At 51.8% G+C, this 15,357-nt stretch overlaps 1 protein-coding gene across 3 annotated transcripts in view; it reads left to right on the top strand.

Annotated features, from left to right (window-relative positions):
* COL18A1 (collagen type XVIII alpha 1 chain) overlaps positions 1 to 15,357 on the top strand; it is a 92,647-nt gene that overhangs the window by 59,944 nt on the left and 17,346 nt on the right. For all 3 annotated transcript variants that reach the window (XM_066259155.1, XM_066259153.1, XM_066259154.1), the window contains 14 exons: positions 820 to 906; positions 1,852 to 1,911; positions 3,579 to 3,708; positions 7,049 to 7,125; positions 7,411 to 7,530; positions 7,890 to 7,916; positions 9,059 to 9,121; positions 9,228 to 9,314; positions 9,746 to 9,799; positions 9,943 to 10,101; positions 10,921 to 10,983; positions 12,377 to 12,403; positions 14,356 to 14,496; positions 15,090 to 15,152. In XM_066259155.1, coding sequence (XP_066115252.1) covers positions 820 to 906; positions 1,852 to 1,911; positions 3,579 to 3,708; positions 7,049 to 7,125; positions 7,411 to 7,530; positions 7,890 to 7,916; positions 9,059 to 9,121; positions 9,228 to 9,314; positions 9,746 to 9,799; positions 9,943 to 10,101; positions 10,921 to 10,983; positions 12,377 to 12,403; positions 14,356 to 14,496; positions 15,090 to 15,152 — 1,158 coding nt within the window. The remainder of the gene's footprint in view (positions 1 to 819; positions 907 to 1,851; positions 1,912 to 3,578; positions 3,709 to 7,048; positions 7,126 to 7,410; positions 7,531 to 7,889; positions 7,917 to 9,058; positions 9,122 to 9,227; positions 9,315 to 9,745; positions 9,800 to 9,942; positions 10,102 to 10,920; positions 10,984 to 12,376; positions 12,404 to 14,355; positions 14,497 to 15,089; positions 15,153 to 15,357) is intronic.

The raw sequence follows: 15,357 nt of genomic DNA, 5'->3' as shown, positions 1-15,357 counted from the left end.
GGGGCGTTGGGAGGCCCTGGGTCTCCAGCCTCACACACTTGACTTTGGGGAGTGGGCTGAGATTCAGCTGGAGCCACTCCTGCACCCCTGCCCTGGGGCCACAGTGCAGCCAGGGTTGAGGTCTCATCACCTGTGCTCTCCCCAGCTGGCAGCGGCCTCCGCTCCCTGCCTCCTGTTGAGGTGGGTGTTCTTCACTCACAGTTTAAGACATTGTCCCTCTTGTATCTGCTGCTGTCTCAGCCTCCCGCCAGTCACTGCCATCTGCCTCGTGTCCCTCGGACACCACTTTCAGTGACACACCTCAGCTTTGTCTTTCCATTCTGCCTAGGCACGAGCCCCTCTTTTACACATTAAGATCTGTGTGGCAGGGCCCTGTTCGCCGCCATGTCCTGGTGCCCAGTGCGGGGCTGGGAGCATGTGGAGGGGCTGCTTTGGGGAGGGATGGAAATGGTGAGTGAGTGAAAGGATGAAATTGACTATGGGCTGAGCAGCCCGTGTGCACAGAGAATCAAAAGGTCACTCCAAGCGCTGTGGGCTGTTTTGTCCTTGGCTTCTCTTCTTGTTTTATGAAAAATGGTGTTGCAAAGAGAATAAGACTGGATTCTGCCTGGTTAATCCAATGCTGTTTCCTGTTGTATCTGAGGTTTTACCAGGAGCAACACTGTCCCGACCCAGGACAAGAGCCCCTCTCATTTTGGCTTTTGTCACCCACTGAAATCTGGACCTCAGACAGTGCCAGGCCCCATGACTCAGGGTCTCTCTGTGCCCCTGGTGCCCAACTCAGGACTGTCAGTGACCTCTCTCTCCCTCTGCATTTAGGGGATGATTGCAGAGCTAAGGGTGCGCAGGGACCCCCAGGTGAGCCCTCTGCACTGCCTGGAGGACGATGATGATGATGATGATGGGGTGAGTCTCTCCCCAACTCCCCCACCCTACCCTGTGGAAGCAGAGCCCAAGCCAGTCAGAGCTGGCCTTCCCCTTGGGAACTTCAAAGTGGTGAGACTAGACAGGTCTCTGAAAAAAGCCATTTCAAGTACCAGGAACCTAGTAACATGTTCAGTTGCCCAGCAGTGTAAAAAAGAGCCTCACTACCCCTGGAACTCTCCATTTAAAACACACATGGAATATAAAGTGAGTGCTGGATGGAAACTGTCCCCAGGACAGGCCTTGGGTGATACAATCGATAGCAGTCAGCACGGCAAAATGTATGTGTGTTTGTTAGTGTGAGTGAAGGAGGGTGTGTGAGTGTGTGTGCACACAACCACATGGGACCTGAGGAGGCAAATCCACCCGTTTTCGGGTGTGGACAGACAGGAGGAAAGCTGTGTCTGGGAGGAGGCTTCAGGTCACAAAACCCGCCCCCAGTGGACACAGTGGTGAATGGAGTGAGGTCGTCCGGCCACAGCCCCTCAGCTGCCTTCTGTTCTGCTCCCTGTCCCTGTCCTGTCCTGTGCACTGGTAAACCTCTGCAGGACTTCTGTCCTCTGGGCCATTTCCCAGGACAGTGACTCAGGAACAGGATGACAAGCAGAAAGAAGGGAACATATTTTTTTTATGGTTGTCTGTATGTCTGGCCAGGAGTCAGATTGATTTCCAATGGGCCATTTTAATTGGTGTGACTGGATGTACCTCATTGATGACCATCTGATACCACTCAGTAGAGGGTTGGTTCCCTCCTGGCAGCCCTGGGACATCCCCCCCACACACACACACTTCTTTCTGCCTTCTCCTTCTGCCTCAGCCTGGGATGGGCCTGGGACAGGCAGGACCTGCGCTGGTTGGATCTCCAGGCCCTGCTGGGGCCGGGGTTTTGGTCAATAGCTCCTTCCTTGTTTCCTGTAAACCCTTCAGGCATCAGGAGACTTCGGAAGTGGGCTGGAGGAGAACCGGGAACTTCTCAGGGAGGAAGCGGTGAGTATAGCAGGGTCTGCGCCCAGGGCCCTGTCCCAACCTGAGCTGTGCTTCATCTCATCTAATTCTACATGTCCCTTGGGTCCCTAAAGGGACTTTGTCATTCTGTTTGTGCCTCCTCATTAGCGGGTAGGGCCCTAAAGGACTAGAGGGTCAAAGAAGGGGAAAGCCACGTAGGGCGGTACGAGGCCAACTCGGTAAGTTTCCCAGCTCTTGCCACCTGAAACAACATGCAGGAGGGAGTGAGTCTCAGGGACGTGAGAGAGGCTTGAGCATCCAGGAAGTAATAAGCAGAGTGCTCAGCTGCCCTGGAACGGACAGTCAACATCCTGCCCCAGGTGGACCCTTGCCAGGTAGAGGGCGAATAGGTGGCTTTTAGGGAAGCAGAGCCAGGAGGCTCATCCACCTGTGTGCAGGCTCTGGTGCCTGGTGAGCCCCTGGACACAAGTCAGTGGGTAGTGGCCCAAAACAGCTCTGCTAAGGGTCAGACAAACTTATGTGTTCCTCGACCGCTAACCCTCCTCCTCACAAATGCAGGCTGGATTTGAGAACTTGCATTTTTGTTCCTCTCTCTACCTAGGGTGCCCGGGGCACACGCCAGCCACTGGGGATTCAGGGAACCCACAAAACCATGGTGTCTGAGCTGTGCTGGAACCAGGGATGAAATGCCACAGCTGGTGGTCTCTCTTAATAGTCTCAAGGGTCAAAGACCAAAAATGGGATCCCTATTTGAACAGTTTCACCCTGAGCCCATAGCCTGTCCCTGGACTGGCTCTTGGGTCAGGATTCCGCTAGCAAGTCACTGGTGAGCATGGCTTCTGACTGTTGGAGGAATTGGGCAGAAGCCTCTACGAGGTGGGCAGGCCTGGTCCAGGTGGTAGTCTCCAGCCATAGGGAAAGGCCTGCTGTCCAACTCTGCCTGTTGCTTACCCACCTGGCAGTGGGGGGACCCTCAAACAAGACTCACAGGATGACCATTGTCCATACACAGTGTCCCCAAGGAGTGTGTGCCAAATGTAGGGCAGGAAGTGCCTTGTCTATATTTGAATATCCACTTGCAACCACATCTCAGCTCCATGGTGCCTCTGGGAACAGGGAAGATCGGTTTTCAGAGCAGAGCAGCCTTATCCCCGCCCCCAGGTAGGGTGGGTGGCAATCACCCAGCCGTGGAGTGCCTGGTCAGGACCCTCACCAAGGACACGTCATAGCCAGACCCAGCATGTGCAATGAACCATCAGAGCTCCTTCAGTCCTAGGGCATCTGTGACAGTGTTGACCACTTGCTCTTCTCTGATGGGACCATGGGAAGGAGTCAGGGCTCTGGAATGTTACTGAGGGGCCACGCCCAAGGAATGGGTGCTGGTACCCCCATTGCATGGGAGAAGTTGGGGGGCTTGGGAAGTTCAGTGATTTGTTGGGTTTTCCAGGTGGGGCTTCCAGATGAGGGGACCCCACCCCATGGGCTGTTTAGAAGAAAACAGCTCTGGAGGGCCCTGAACTTCTTCCTGCCTTAGATGATGTCCTAATGGGCTTCTTCTCATCTTTCTTAAAGTCTAGAAAGATATTATTTTACAAGCCAAATAAATCTAAACCTGACATTTGCCAGCATGCACATTCACAGGGCGTCCAAGTTTGCTAACAGCTATTTTCCCACCCTTGCCTTTCCAGGGAGTGTCCCTAAAGCCCAGCCTCCCCGAGGCTCCCCCGGTCACTTCTCCTCCCTTGGCTGGAGGCAGCAACTTGGAAGATTCCAGAACAGAAGAAATAGAAGAACAAACCACTGTATCTTTAATAGAAGGTAAAGCCCTTGTGGGTGGGTATACACAGTAGTGCTATATGTGCGTGTTAATGGTAGATGTGCAATGCTGTGTGTGTGTCTGTGTACTGTGAGTGTGTGTGTGTGGCCGGGGTGGGGGGCTCCTATACATTGCAAATACAAGCCCCAGACTGGGGAGTGATTGGTACCTGCCGGTCCCTCCCACCCCACCCTGGCACATGGGGTCATCTGTGGAAACAAGCTGCACCAGGTCAGGGCAAAGCAGCTGCTTGGACATACCCTTCTCTTTCTCAGAGTTTGTTTCTGTATTATTATTATTATTATTATTATTATTTTATTATTTTTGTGATCTTTGTGGGACTGCCTTGAATGTGCTATCAGAGTGACATTCTACTGCTCAGTCTGGGGGCCAGTGGGTCACAAGGAGGACAGGAGAGTAGGTTGTGAGGGCAGAGACTTTTCTGCCCAGAACCTCTTATAATGGGTCCACTCCAGTTTATATGGACATTTTAAAAAGATTTTATTTATTGATTTTACAGAAAGAGGGAGGTGTGGGGGTGTGAGAAGCAACCACTCATAGTTGCTTCACTTTAATTGTTCATTGGTCTCTTGTTCCTTGACTAGGCAAGCCCAGGATTCCTAACTGACTACTTCAGCATTCCAGTTCGATGTTTTATCCACTGTGTGACAAGTCAGGCTATAGACTTTGTGGGGGGGGGGCAGGGACAGAGAGAGAGGGAAAGATAGGGACAGAGAGACAGGAAGGAGAAAGATGAGAAGCATCAATCATCAGTTTTTCGTTGCGACACCATAGTTGTTCATTGATTGCTTTCTCATATGTGCCTTGACTAGGGGCTACAGCAGACTGAGTAACCCCTTGCTCAAGCCAACAACTTTGGGCTTCAAGCCAGCGACCTGTGGACTCAAGCCAGTGACCCCTTGCTCAAGCTCATGAGCCCATGCTCAAACTGGATGAGTCTGCACTTAAGCCAACGGCCTCATGTTTCAAACCTGGGTCCTCTGCATCCAAGTCTGATGCTCTATCCACTGTGCCACCGCCCAGTCAGGCTATAGACATTTTTTATTTAGAAAAAAAAACATTGATTGCTTTTTATTTGAAGAAAAATTTTTTTTAATTTATTGATTTTAGAGGAAGAGAAGAGGAGGAAAGAGAGAGAAACATTGATTTGCTATTCCACTCATCCATGCAATCACTACTGGTTGATCTTGTCTGTGCCCTGACCGGGAATAAAACCTACAACCTTGGCATGTTGGAATAACACTCCAACCAACTGAGCTACTTGGCCAGGGCTGATTGCTTTTTAAATTACTGAAATAATACATGTTCAATTCAGCCAAATTAGAAACTGAAAATAACAAATGAGTGAGAACTAATCATCACTACTCCAGGGTCCCACTGTTCATGTATTTTCCTCAGTGAACTAAGAATGTGGTTTGGTGCCTGCGGCATTTGTCAGCGACGTGCTTCTCAAGGGCACGGACGGGATGGGCAAGGTAGGGGAAATGTCCAGCCCCTTGGAGTGCTGGGTGAGGGACACACACCCCTGGCCCACAGGGCAGCCCAGCACCACCCTCTTCACTGCTGTGTAGCTGGGGTCCCAGGGCAGGAGCCATCTAGGCATAAAGTATGGACCTCAGTTCTTTCATTTTTCATTATACATGTCCTATTTGCAGTTTCATGTATCAAAAAACCTGTCCTTCCTCCCACTGAATTGTCTTGGAGTCTTTTTTGAGAACCAGTTGTCTGTCTGTGAGGGTCTGTCTCTGGACTCTGCTCTGATCCGTAGATCTCTCTGTCTTGACAATGTCACACACTGCCAGTCGTTTCTGCGGCTGTGTGAGGAGGCCCGAGATTGAGTCATGTGCATCCTCCAGACCTGTGCATCCTCTACAGAATGGCTTTGCTGTTCTCTGTCCTTTGCATTTTCTTACGGATTTTAGAATCAGTTTGTCAATTTCCATAAGAACAACCTGCTGGGGTTTTGGTTGGAATGCCATCAAATCCATAAATCAATGTTGGGGAAGAGCTTGGATATCTCAAGACTGAGTCTCCCAACCCAAGAACTCAAGCCGTCTCTCTGTAGTGAGGTCTTCATCTTCTTCAGTGATATCCTTTTTGTTTTCAGTGTTCGCAGAGGCAGAGGTTCTAAATTTGCCTAAAGCATGCTGATTCCTAGAATGTGTCCTGGGAGGTTTCCACCTCACACCACTAGGGGAAGGGGCTGGGCTGCTCTCCTGTGGCTGACTTTTGACTCTCAGTGGGTCCTATGACTGCTAGGGATGGGCTGCTTGGGCATCCACCTGGTGGGGTAGGGGAGTTTGCCCCCCCACACACACTGTGGAATGACCGCTGATGCACACACATAGTGTGGCTTCAATTTCTGCTTGAAATAGGTCAGATGTCCCCCAGAGCTGTGCACACCCATGATGCTGGTGCAACTCTTAGACAGTACAGGCTCCCTTGGGAGTCGTCCAATCCACATTGGTCTGAATGGCCTCAAAACCAAACCAGTCCTCAAGCTCTGCCGCTATGCTGTCCCCAGAGCACCAATTAACCCCCAGCCAAGGTCAGAATGTCTCTGAACTTCCCAAAGAAGACAGGGTTCCTGCAAGTTACCAAGTGCACGTGACACTTAAACACAACATGAGTCTTGCATTTTCTAATTGACTTAGTGATGCTAGAATGATTGGGTGAAAGGTTTTAGGGAACAGCCTCAAAGGTCACCCACAAATTACATGTCAGGCTCAGAGGGGCAGGTGCCACCCTGCACCCAGTGAGGAGATTGACAAATGGGAGCTATGAAGAGCGGGGGCAATGGGGCATAGGGCCACACACAAGTTCGGAGGTGGCAGGGGCCTGGCTCTTCTCTGTGTGGTGGTGTTTGCACAGCTGTAGATCGTGTGCATCATCCAGACCTGTGTGCAGCTCAGACAGGGCACTGATTTGGCCAGAGTTGATCTATAGGCAGGATCCTTGGTGGGGCCCTGTTTCCCAGACTGTCAGCATTCCCGAAAAAGCTACAAAGGAAATCACTGAGCAGTGGGGAAATCTGAATCAGGCTGTGTGTTAGGTCACTATGTGACAATGTTGAGTTTCTCAAATGTGGCCACTGGGTTGTCTGAGAGTGTGCTTGTTCTTGGGAGACTGGCATGCTATGGGAGAGGGTTGTGATAATGCAGGGGATTCAGGTGGCTCAACAAGAGAAGTGGAGAGTGTGTTGAGTGTGAGAGTGTGAGAGAGAGCTGGTTGTGTACTTGGGTGGTGACAACAGCCCTGGGGGGAGCATGAGCTGAGAACAGGGGCTATCATTCAGGAGTCTGACCTCTGCCCCTCCCCCAGCTCAGACCCTTCCTGACTCAAATACAGCTACCAGCTGGAACAGGAGTGTCCAGAGCTCTGGGGATGTCCTGGAAGAGGTGAGGCCACCTTCCTGATCTATAACCACGGGGACCCAACAAAGCTCTGGACCCACAGCATGAGGAGTATGTGGTCAGGGATAGGGGGACAACTGAGCAGACCCTTGTCAATGTCAGTGCACTCTGTGCATGTCCATTCTTGTGTTTCCTATGTGTGTCCACTATGTGTTTACCTTGCATGTCCCTGTGTGGTACCGAGCCCAGCCCAGAACAGAGGAGAGTATGGTGGTGGGTGGGCAGGTAAGTGTATGTGTGGCCCCCAGCAGTGCTCTTTCCTCCTCCCAGGGTCTTGCAGGCCCAGTGGTGCAGAGCACTGATGCACAGGCTGTCCCTGGGCCACAGGGACCTCCTGGACTCCCAGGGCCACCAGGGAAGGATGGAACCCCTGGAAGGGATGGTGAGCCAGTAAGTATATGTTTCCCCTTGGTCCAGCTGGGGTGGCGGCTTGGGCAGAACGATGCAGCTGATGTAGCAGAGCAGCTGGACCCTGGGGACCATGGAGCCCCCAGGACAGGGTGTGCTGTGTTGGCCACTCCCCTCCACGGGGGGGGGGGGGGAGCGCTAGAGGGTAGCAGGGAGGCTGCAGACAGAGCCATGAAGGCTATCAGATGCTGGGTGGAAGGTTCTTCCCCTCTGCACAGATGGCCCTCCCACAGGAGTCAGGTTTATGGAGGGCATAGAGCCCAGGGTCCAGTTCCACGTCCGATGAGGTGGGGACAGAGATCCGGGAGTCCCTCACTAACCATTTCTCTTGCATGTTCCAGGGTGACCCTGGGGAAGATGGAAAACCTGTAAGTTTGCTCTTCTCAGAGCCAGATCTTATCAGTGCACTTGTGTGAGACCCTCTGGACTCTATCCCGTGACGCTCCTTAAGCTCAACATAGTGAAGAGATTTCAAAATGAAGCCATTTAGAAAATGCAGCTTAACTTTGTTAAGAAAATATAAGTCTAAAAAAATTACATAGGTCTAACTGTTGCTAGAAAAATATAAAGCTCTGCATATGTATTGAGAGGCTAACTGCCCAAAAACAGAGACAGGAAAAAGGAGGTACAGCTCCAGATTCTTAGAGGAAAACAGCGCGCAGCGGAGAAACGGCCGGCCGCCTGTGGCTGGGAGGCAGCGAGGCTGGCGCGGAACAGAAGACGCATTTGCAGGAGTTAGTGCAGACTTGTCACAGTCACAATAGATGTGAGACTTTTTGTCTTAAGATACTCAGTTTGGATTTATAAAAATCAATAAATACTAGTTTCAAGAAATGCGATAAAATGGCACAAGAAGGTTACAAAAAAAATTTGGGAAGTGACAGACCAGCCAGGCAGGAGGGAGTGTCGCGTGACCAACCCTGGACATGAAAGACTCAAGTTAAAACTGTTCTGAAGGAGAAAGGATATTTCATTTTGACACCTGAACGATCCCTAATTACCCTCCCCGTTTTACAGCTGGTGTGTGTGTGTGTGCGTGTGAGATTCAGGATTCAAATGACTCAGTTAACATGCCTTATAGAGTGCATGGGCTTTGCACAGTTTCTACACTGAGAAATCTTGCAGTCTTCCAAGCACTTGTGGACATTCAAACACCTTGCTGGTCATTTAGGCCATGAGGGCCTCTTGCCCTCTTACCCAATTAGCACACGCATGGCATACATCCATGCACATAACAGACAGAACACCCACTCTCTACTAAAAATGTCCACTAACCCTAACCCAGACATTGTCTGTAAGATGGGGTCCTGTGCAGAACTATGGGAATCCCTGAGGTCAGAGGTGTCCACCTCTGGTCCCAGCTCAGGCTCAGCTCTTTCCCCTCCTTGATGCTCTGCAGGGGATCAGATACTCTGGGCAAAAAGCCGCAAAGCTGCATGTTTGGTAGCTCAGATAGTGATGGCACAGAGGTGCCTTCTCCTTGTCTGAGCTGCCTGCCTGTGTCTTTCAGGGTGACATTGGGCCACAAGGCTTCCCGGGAACCCCAGGGGACGTGGGACCCAAGGGTGAAAAGGTGAGTCTAACCTGGCTGGGGCTGTGGGTGAGCCACGTTACCATCTGGACCCCTGAACCACAATGAGGCTGTGCTCCTTGGTGTGACGGGCATCTTCTGTTCCCAGGGAGATCCTGGGGTAGGGCCAAGAGGACCCCCGGGTCCTCAAGGGCCTCCGGGGCCACCAGGACCCTCCTTCAGACATGACAAACTGGTGAGTCCACCTGCAACCTCTTCCACCGTGAGGGTCTGCCCACAGTCCCAGAGGAAGGACCCTCCTATCCCCTATTTGACCCTCGATTCCAGAACCAGCTTTCCTGGGAGGTGTCAGAGCCCAGGGAAATCAGCTCCTGCCTGCAGGGCCAGGGCCACACTGTAGGACCTAGGGTAGGGCTGGAGCCCTCCTGATGGTTCTGGGCCTCAGTCGGACCTCCCTTCAGGCTTCTTTCACTTGGTGAGGATCTCATATTCACTCACTCTTTGCTTCGTTATAAATATCTTGACCTGGTGGTGACATGGGGCAGTGCTTAGCAGGGACAGCATAGTGCAGGGGTGGGCGGGTCTCCCACCTGAGTGCAGGCAGGGCCTGGGCCAGGTGGACAGCTCTGGGCTCTGTGTGATGGATGTCTGGACTCTTTCTCTCAGACCTTCATTGACATGGAGGGGTCCGGGTTCAGCGGTGACCTGGAGAGCCTCAGAGTGAGTGTACCTTAGCCCGGGTAGCTGTTACCCCACTGTCTTCTATGCACAAGTAGATTGTAGGGGACAGGGGTGGGCCAGACCAGGGTGGGGCTGTCCCTTGGTAGATGCTGTATGCATGATCTGTGTTTTTCTATGTCCAGGGCCCGAGAGGTTTCCCTGGCCCCCCTGGGCCCCCAGGTGTCCCAGGCCTGCCTGGAGAGCCAGGACGCTTCGGGGTGAACAGTTCAGTCATCCCAGGACCTGCAGGCCTTCCTGGTGTGCCTGGGCGAGATGGACAACGTGGGCTCCCTGGCCCCCCAGTAAGACCTGCATCCCCTCAAGCAGCCCTTGCCCCATCAGGGTCAGCTGGGAATGGGTGAAACACCAAGTGTGGGGTCTCTTCCTGGGCAGAAGTCCCCCTCACCACCTCTGTACTCCTGTCCTCTGAATCCTAGCTGGGGAGGAGCCTGGTAATTCTGGATGCTGACTTGATAAGTGACCGAATGCAGTGCCATTCATCTCTCCTGTCCTTCAGTGGTCAGCTGACCTCACAGAGTCTGTCTCCAGGAGTGATTCTCATGGGATCAGGGTAGACCTCACTGACCAATTACTGGGGTCTGTAAGGAGCCCAAGTTTGGTCAGCTCACTATTCACAAGGACCTTATAGCCCAGCTACTTCCCTGCTTCTAGCACCGAGGACATGGTGGCCTATGGTGCCCACAGATGATGCTATTGTAATCAATCACAGAAACCAGGTGTGCATAGCCTGATTTTCACTTGATAACATATACTGGGTGCGTAATTCACCAGAATGTAGAGTCATTCTATTGACAGCAGATGGTCTTACTTTATTTAGTAAGGGTTCTCCCCAACAGCATGGATAAGGCAGCCCACTCACCATGGATTAGCAGCTCTCCAATTTGATCAGCCAGTCAAAATAAAAAGGAAAGAAATGTAAGTACTGAGCAGAGCAGCATGAGCTTTCTGACCTGCATTAGTGTAGGGGTCTCTGTGAGCCATAGGATTCAGGTGTGTCCTTGATTCTCAGGAAATCTGTGGATACCCATATCATCTGCTGGCTCACGACTTTCTCAGCTGCTGAATTCCTCTGGTCACACACTCTGCTTTCTCTCCTCCAGGGACCTCCAGGTGCTCCAGGAAAAGATGGGCAACCAGGAGAGTCCGGCCAGAAAGGCAGCTCTGTAAGTCATTTCTCCTGATGTCTAGGGTGGACATGACCTATAGCCACATAATATGGCCAAAGGGTGACCAAACCCTGGATGTGGGGTTTGGCCCTAGTGACCTCATAGAGGAGAAATGCCACAAGGGTGGCAACACCCAAGATTGTGTGTGGCTTTACAAGAAGCCACCATTACCACTGTCATCATAGTGCAATAGCAAGGAGCCTCGGGATTCCCGAGTTTGCTTAGAGCCACAACTCACTGGGCTCATGTAAAAATTCAGGACCTCAAGTTTCAGTTTTGGTGGCATCAATAATGGAGAAATTTTTGAGGCTGCACAAACCTCTAACTGGGGCCATGATTTTCTCCTAGTTTTCAGTGAATGAACAGGAGGTGCCAACTTCCAGCCATTTGGAGACACTTCCATATGGCACCTTCCATGAGTTGTGGCTGCTTTGGGCTCAGCCGGGGGTTGGGGGTGCATTTTATTTTATTTTATTACATTGCTTACAAAATTAGAGGATCAGGAAAAGTGCAGATACTCCAGTACTTTCAGCCTTTTATTTCATTGCATTTTCACCAATGAAATAAAAGTTAGTTTTGCATCTCATTTGTATAATCAAACAACTTGCTTTGACTTGTTGTTTGCTTTTCTGATGTTCTTGTTTAATAAAAGAAAAATCAAATGCCTTTTTTTTATTGCTTCATATTCATTTTGAAATATCCCCTAATTTTTGTGAGCAGTATGTTTTTTAATTGATTTTGCAGGGGGGAGAGGGAGAAGCAACTCATATTTGCTTCACTTTAGTTGTTCATTGATTACTTCTCATATGTGCCTTGACTGAGGGGCTCAAGCCTAGCCAGTGACCCCCTTGCTCATGCCAGTGACTTGCACTTAAACCAATGAGCCATGCTGAAGCTGGCAACCTCGACCTCAGGGTTTTGAACCTGGAGCATCGATCCAGACTGATGCTCTGTTCACAGTGTCACCACATTAAAATGCACCCTTCTGTGCTCATTGCTTTGGCCAACTGAACTAGAAGGACTCTCCTGGGGCGTTCACCACTCTGCACAGTCTGGTGACGGCCCACTCTCAGCAGTGGGATCAGTCCTGGCCCCCCATGTCTGAGCATCTCCTGGAGCCTCTGTTCTTACCTCAAACAGGGGCAGTGGTGAGAACAGCCAGAGGTACACCAGGGCCAAGAGGGGCACTTGGAATTTTAGATGCACGTCTTCTGGGAGTAGTGCTCAGATATCCTGGCTCCCAGATCCAGGAGAGAAGAAAATCAGAAAAAAGTCAGCATAAATGGGAAAACAGTGACCCTGAGGGCAGGATAAATGAGTGAAACCCTGTGCCCTTTTGTTTTGCTGGCTGCTCATTGGTCTGTTTTTATAATTATTCTCTTTCCTGCAGGGCAGAGGAGGCGCCCCAGGACCTAAGGTACTTACTTACATACTTCCAGATGGGGAGGATTGCTGGGTGGAAGTAACCCCCGCCCCCCAGGAGGGCACAGGATTGGGCAGGCAGGCAGAGAGGGAGTGAGCTGTCCTTGGTGCTGATCATGGGGTCTGGCCCACAGCCCTGACTTTGTCCACCCTGTCAGGAATTACCCTGGCAGCGGGCATCACATTTGTCCTTCGAGATTCAGAGCAGGTCCCTGATGCTCTCACACAAGGGGATGCCACTCCCGTTGGGATCTCACTGCTGTCTGTGCCACCTGCTCCCCCCAATCCCCACAGCTGGCCCACAGGTACCCATGAGGATCTAGCCCCTCCACAGGCTGGACAGGGTGGGCCTAACCAGAAACTTCCCCAGCATGTCCAAGGGGCTAACACTCAAAGAAGTTGCTGGGAGGTAGCAGAGCACCTGGCGTGGGGTCTGCTAGGAAACCCTTACGGGATGTGAGGAGGACGATGCCAGTGGCATCAGAGTGGTGGGCTAGAGATTAGGAGGAGCCTAAGGAAGAGTCGAGCTCAGAGTAAAGGTGTGTATGTATAAACACGTGTCCACAAATGAATAAGGCCCAGGGGTGGGTGAGGAAACGACAATGGGATTACAGCTGGGGCAAAGTTAGATATCATTCCAGCATGGCACCAGATTCCAGCCTGTGGAAATATAACTGAATGCCAAAGTCAGATATTTAGATAAAATGATAACTCAGACTTTTTAAAAAAACCTTAAGTAACCTGATGAGAATTTTAGATCTGTACACCTTGAGTAGGGAACGGAGGGTGGCGGGGGAAGTGGATGAGATTAGAGGTTTCAGAGAACAAACATTTTAGTAAGAACTTTTTAAATATCAAAAACTAGGTGAGATTTTTAAAATATGATAAACAGATGAAAGGCACTAAGAGTAAAGCCAAAAAACTAAAATTGATTCCAATAAAATTAACCCTTGGGTAAAGTGGGTAGTAAAAAGTCAAAAATGTTAAGTGTCTGTTAAAGTGAAATCAGACAGGTCAAGCCCCCCACCCAGGAGTTGGTGATAAGAGATGTGTGAACAGGTGAGAGCTGGGGGTCCTGTCGCAACCCATGGAGCACTGGCTGAGGAAGTAGTGGGAGGACCTCCTCACTGGAGGGGCCTCTGGAGGTGGCCCAGGCTGGAGCACGTTTCAGGCAGTGGTCACACTCATGCCCTTGCTGTGGGCTAGTGGGCTTGATGTGTCCTTTATAGCCTCTTCCTTTGTTTACAGATGAGGAAACTGAGGCTCAGTAGTTAGGTGGACACAAGGGGGTGGGCTGTGCCTAGCCATGGAATTGGCATGAAGGGGACTTGTCTTGGGTCCTAGAGTCCCTGTTCCCCTACACCAGCTCCTGCCTGGCCCTTGGGACCCTCAAGGTCCGAGCGGCAGGCCTGCGTCTGAGACTGGAATCCCATGTTACACCTGCCTCTTGGCTCTTGTTCCTCCCAGTGGCCATGCCTTGTGCACCCCACCCCAACCTTGCTAGGTGGTAACATAGTCCCATGTCTCCCAGATGCTCTAAGCCCCCTGTCACCTCCCCCAGCTCCTTCCAGCCTCACCCTTCCCACTCACCTGCCACAATGTCTCCTGGCTCTCATCCCCATCCCCCTGGCCCTGTGCGTGCGGCATGCTCTGTGCACAGTGTACCCCAAGCCATGAGCTTCTTGCTTCCCTGGAATGAACGTCTCAGGAATGTGTGTCTGGTTTTCGCTCAGTTGTTTAATTTTTAAGTAGTTGAAATCCTTGTAAATTCAGAAGAAGTGCATTTGGGTTTGCTTGCTTCTCAGAGTGTTACTTATCTCTGTGGCTTTGCAGATTTGCAGAAAGTTTATGGAAACATAGGTATGCTGGGCCACAGTAGCTGCCTCGGAGTTCAGCTGACACCTACTCTTGTGGCAGAGAGTGATGACAGTCTCTCCACCTGTGCAGGGAAGCAAGGGAGACCCTGGCCCCACTGGCGCTCCTGGAGAGAATGGCTTGGCAGGGTCCCCTGGACCAGCAGGACCACCAGGGCCCCCTGGGCTCCCAGGGCGCCCCGGACCTACAGGACCAGGACTTCCCGCAGGGTTTGTGAGTACCAGCCGCTCCTGGCCCCCAGAAAGTCTGGGTCTGTGCCCCATGGCTTCCTCCTGTCATCCCACACTGGCTGCCACAACTCACACTGGTGTCCACATGTGAGTTATGAGCATCTGGGCGGGCTCAGCAGGACAGGGATCATTGGCCTTTGGGCATAGTGAGTGTGTGTGTGTCTCCTGAGTCACATCACTGACTGGATAGTGCCTCATGGTGGAGCCACGGGCAGTGGGAGGGAACTGGTGCCCACTTCTGTAAATGCTCACTTCTCGGGGACTCTGTCCGATAAATGATGCTGAAGGCTACTCCAGGGAGACAAAAGCAGAAACTGGACACCATCACCCAGCGAGGCCCCTGGCACAACTCAATGACCTAAACTTAAGAGAGGCTGAATGTGCGCCCACTCAGAAGATCCCTGCCCCCAGGCAGACGCTTCTAATTCAAGAACGAGTACAGCTGCTGCCAGGCGACTGGGCCCTTGGAGTCCACCCTGCTCGGTCATGACTGGATCCCGTCTCGGGCCAGTGTCTGGCCTCGGGTTGGCTCTCTTTTAAAAGAAGAGACACAGACCTGAGTCATGTGTTCTCCAGGATGACATGGAAGGCTCCGGGGGACCCTTCTGGCTGACAGCCCAAGGCGCTGATGGGCAGCAGGTACTGTCTGCGAGTGGGCTTGGTCAGCTCTGGGGGGCATTGGGGGCACATGAGGCAGAGGGCTTCCCTGGGACAGGCCCATGTAGGGACCAGGAGCAGCACTACGGAACCAGCGGGGCCACCGAGTTGAGGGCACTATCCACCCTTGGGATTCTCCCATGTGGTCGAGATGAATGAACTTGGGTGGAATGAACCCTGAAAGATG

Source organism: Saccopteryx bilineata, chromosome 2, assembly GCF_036850765.1.
Source record: "Saccopteryx bilineata isolate mSacBil1 chromosome 2, mSacBil1_pri_phased_curated, whole genome shotgun sequence".
NCBI classification, from domain to species: Eukaryota; Metazoa; Chordata; class Mammalia; order Chiroptera; family Emballonuridae; genus Saccopteryx; species Saccopteryx bilineata.
The sequence above is the reverse complement of the archived record's forward strand: the minus strand, read 5'-3'. Positions and strand labels throughout refer to the sequence as shown.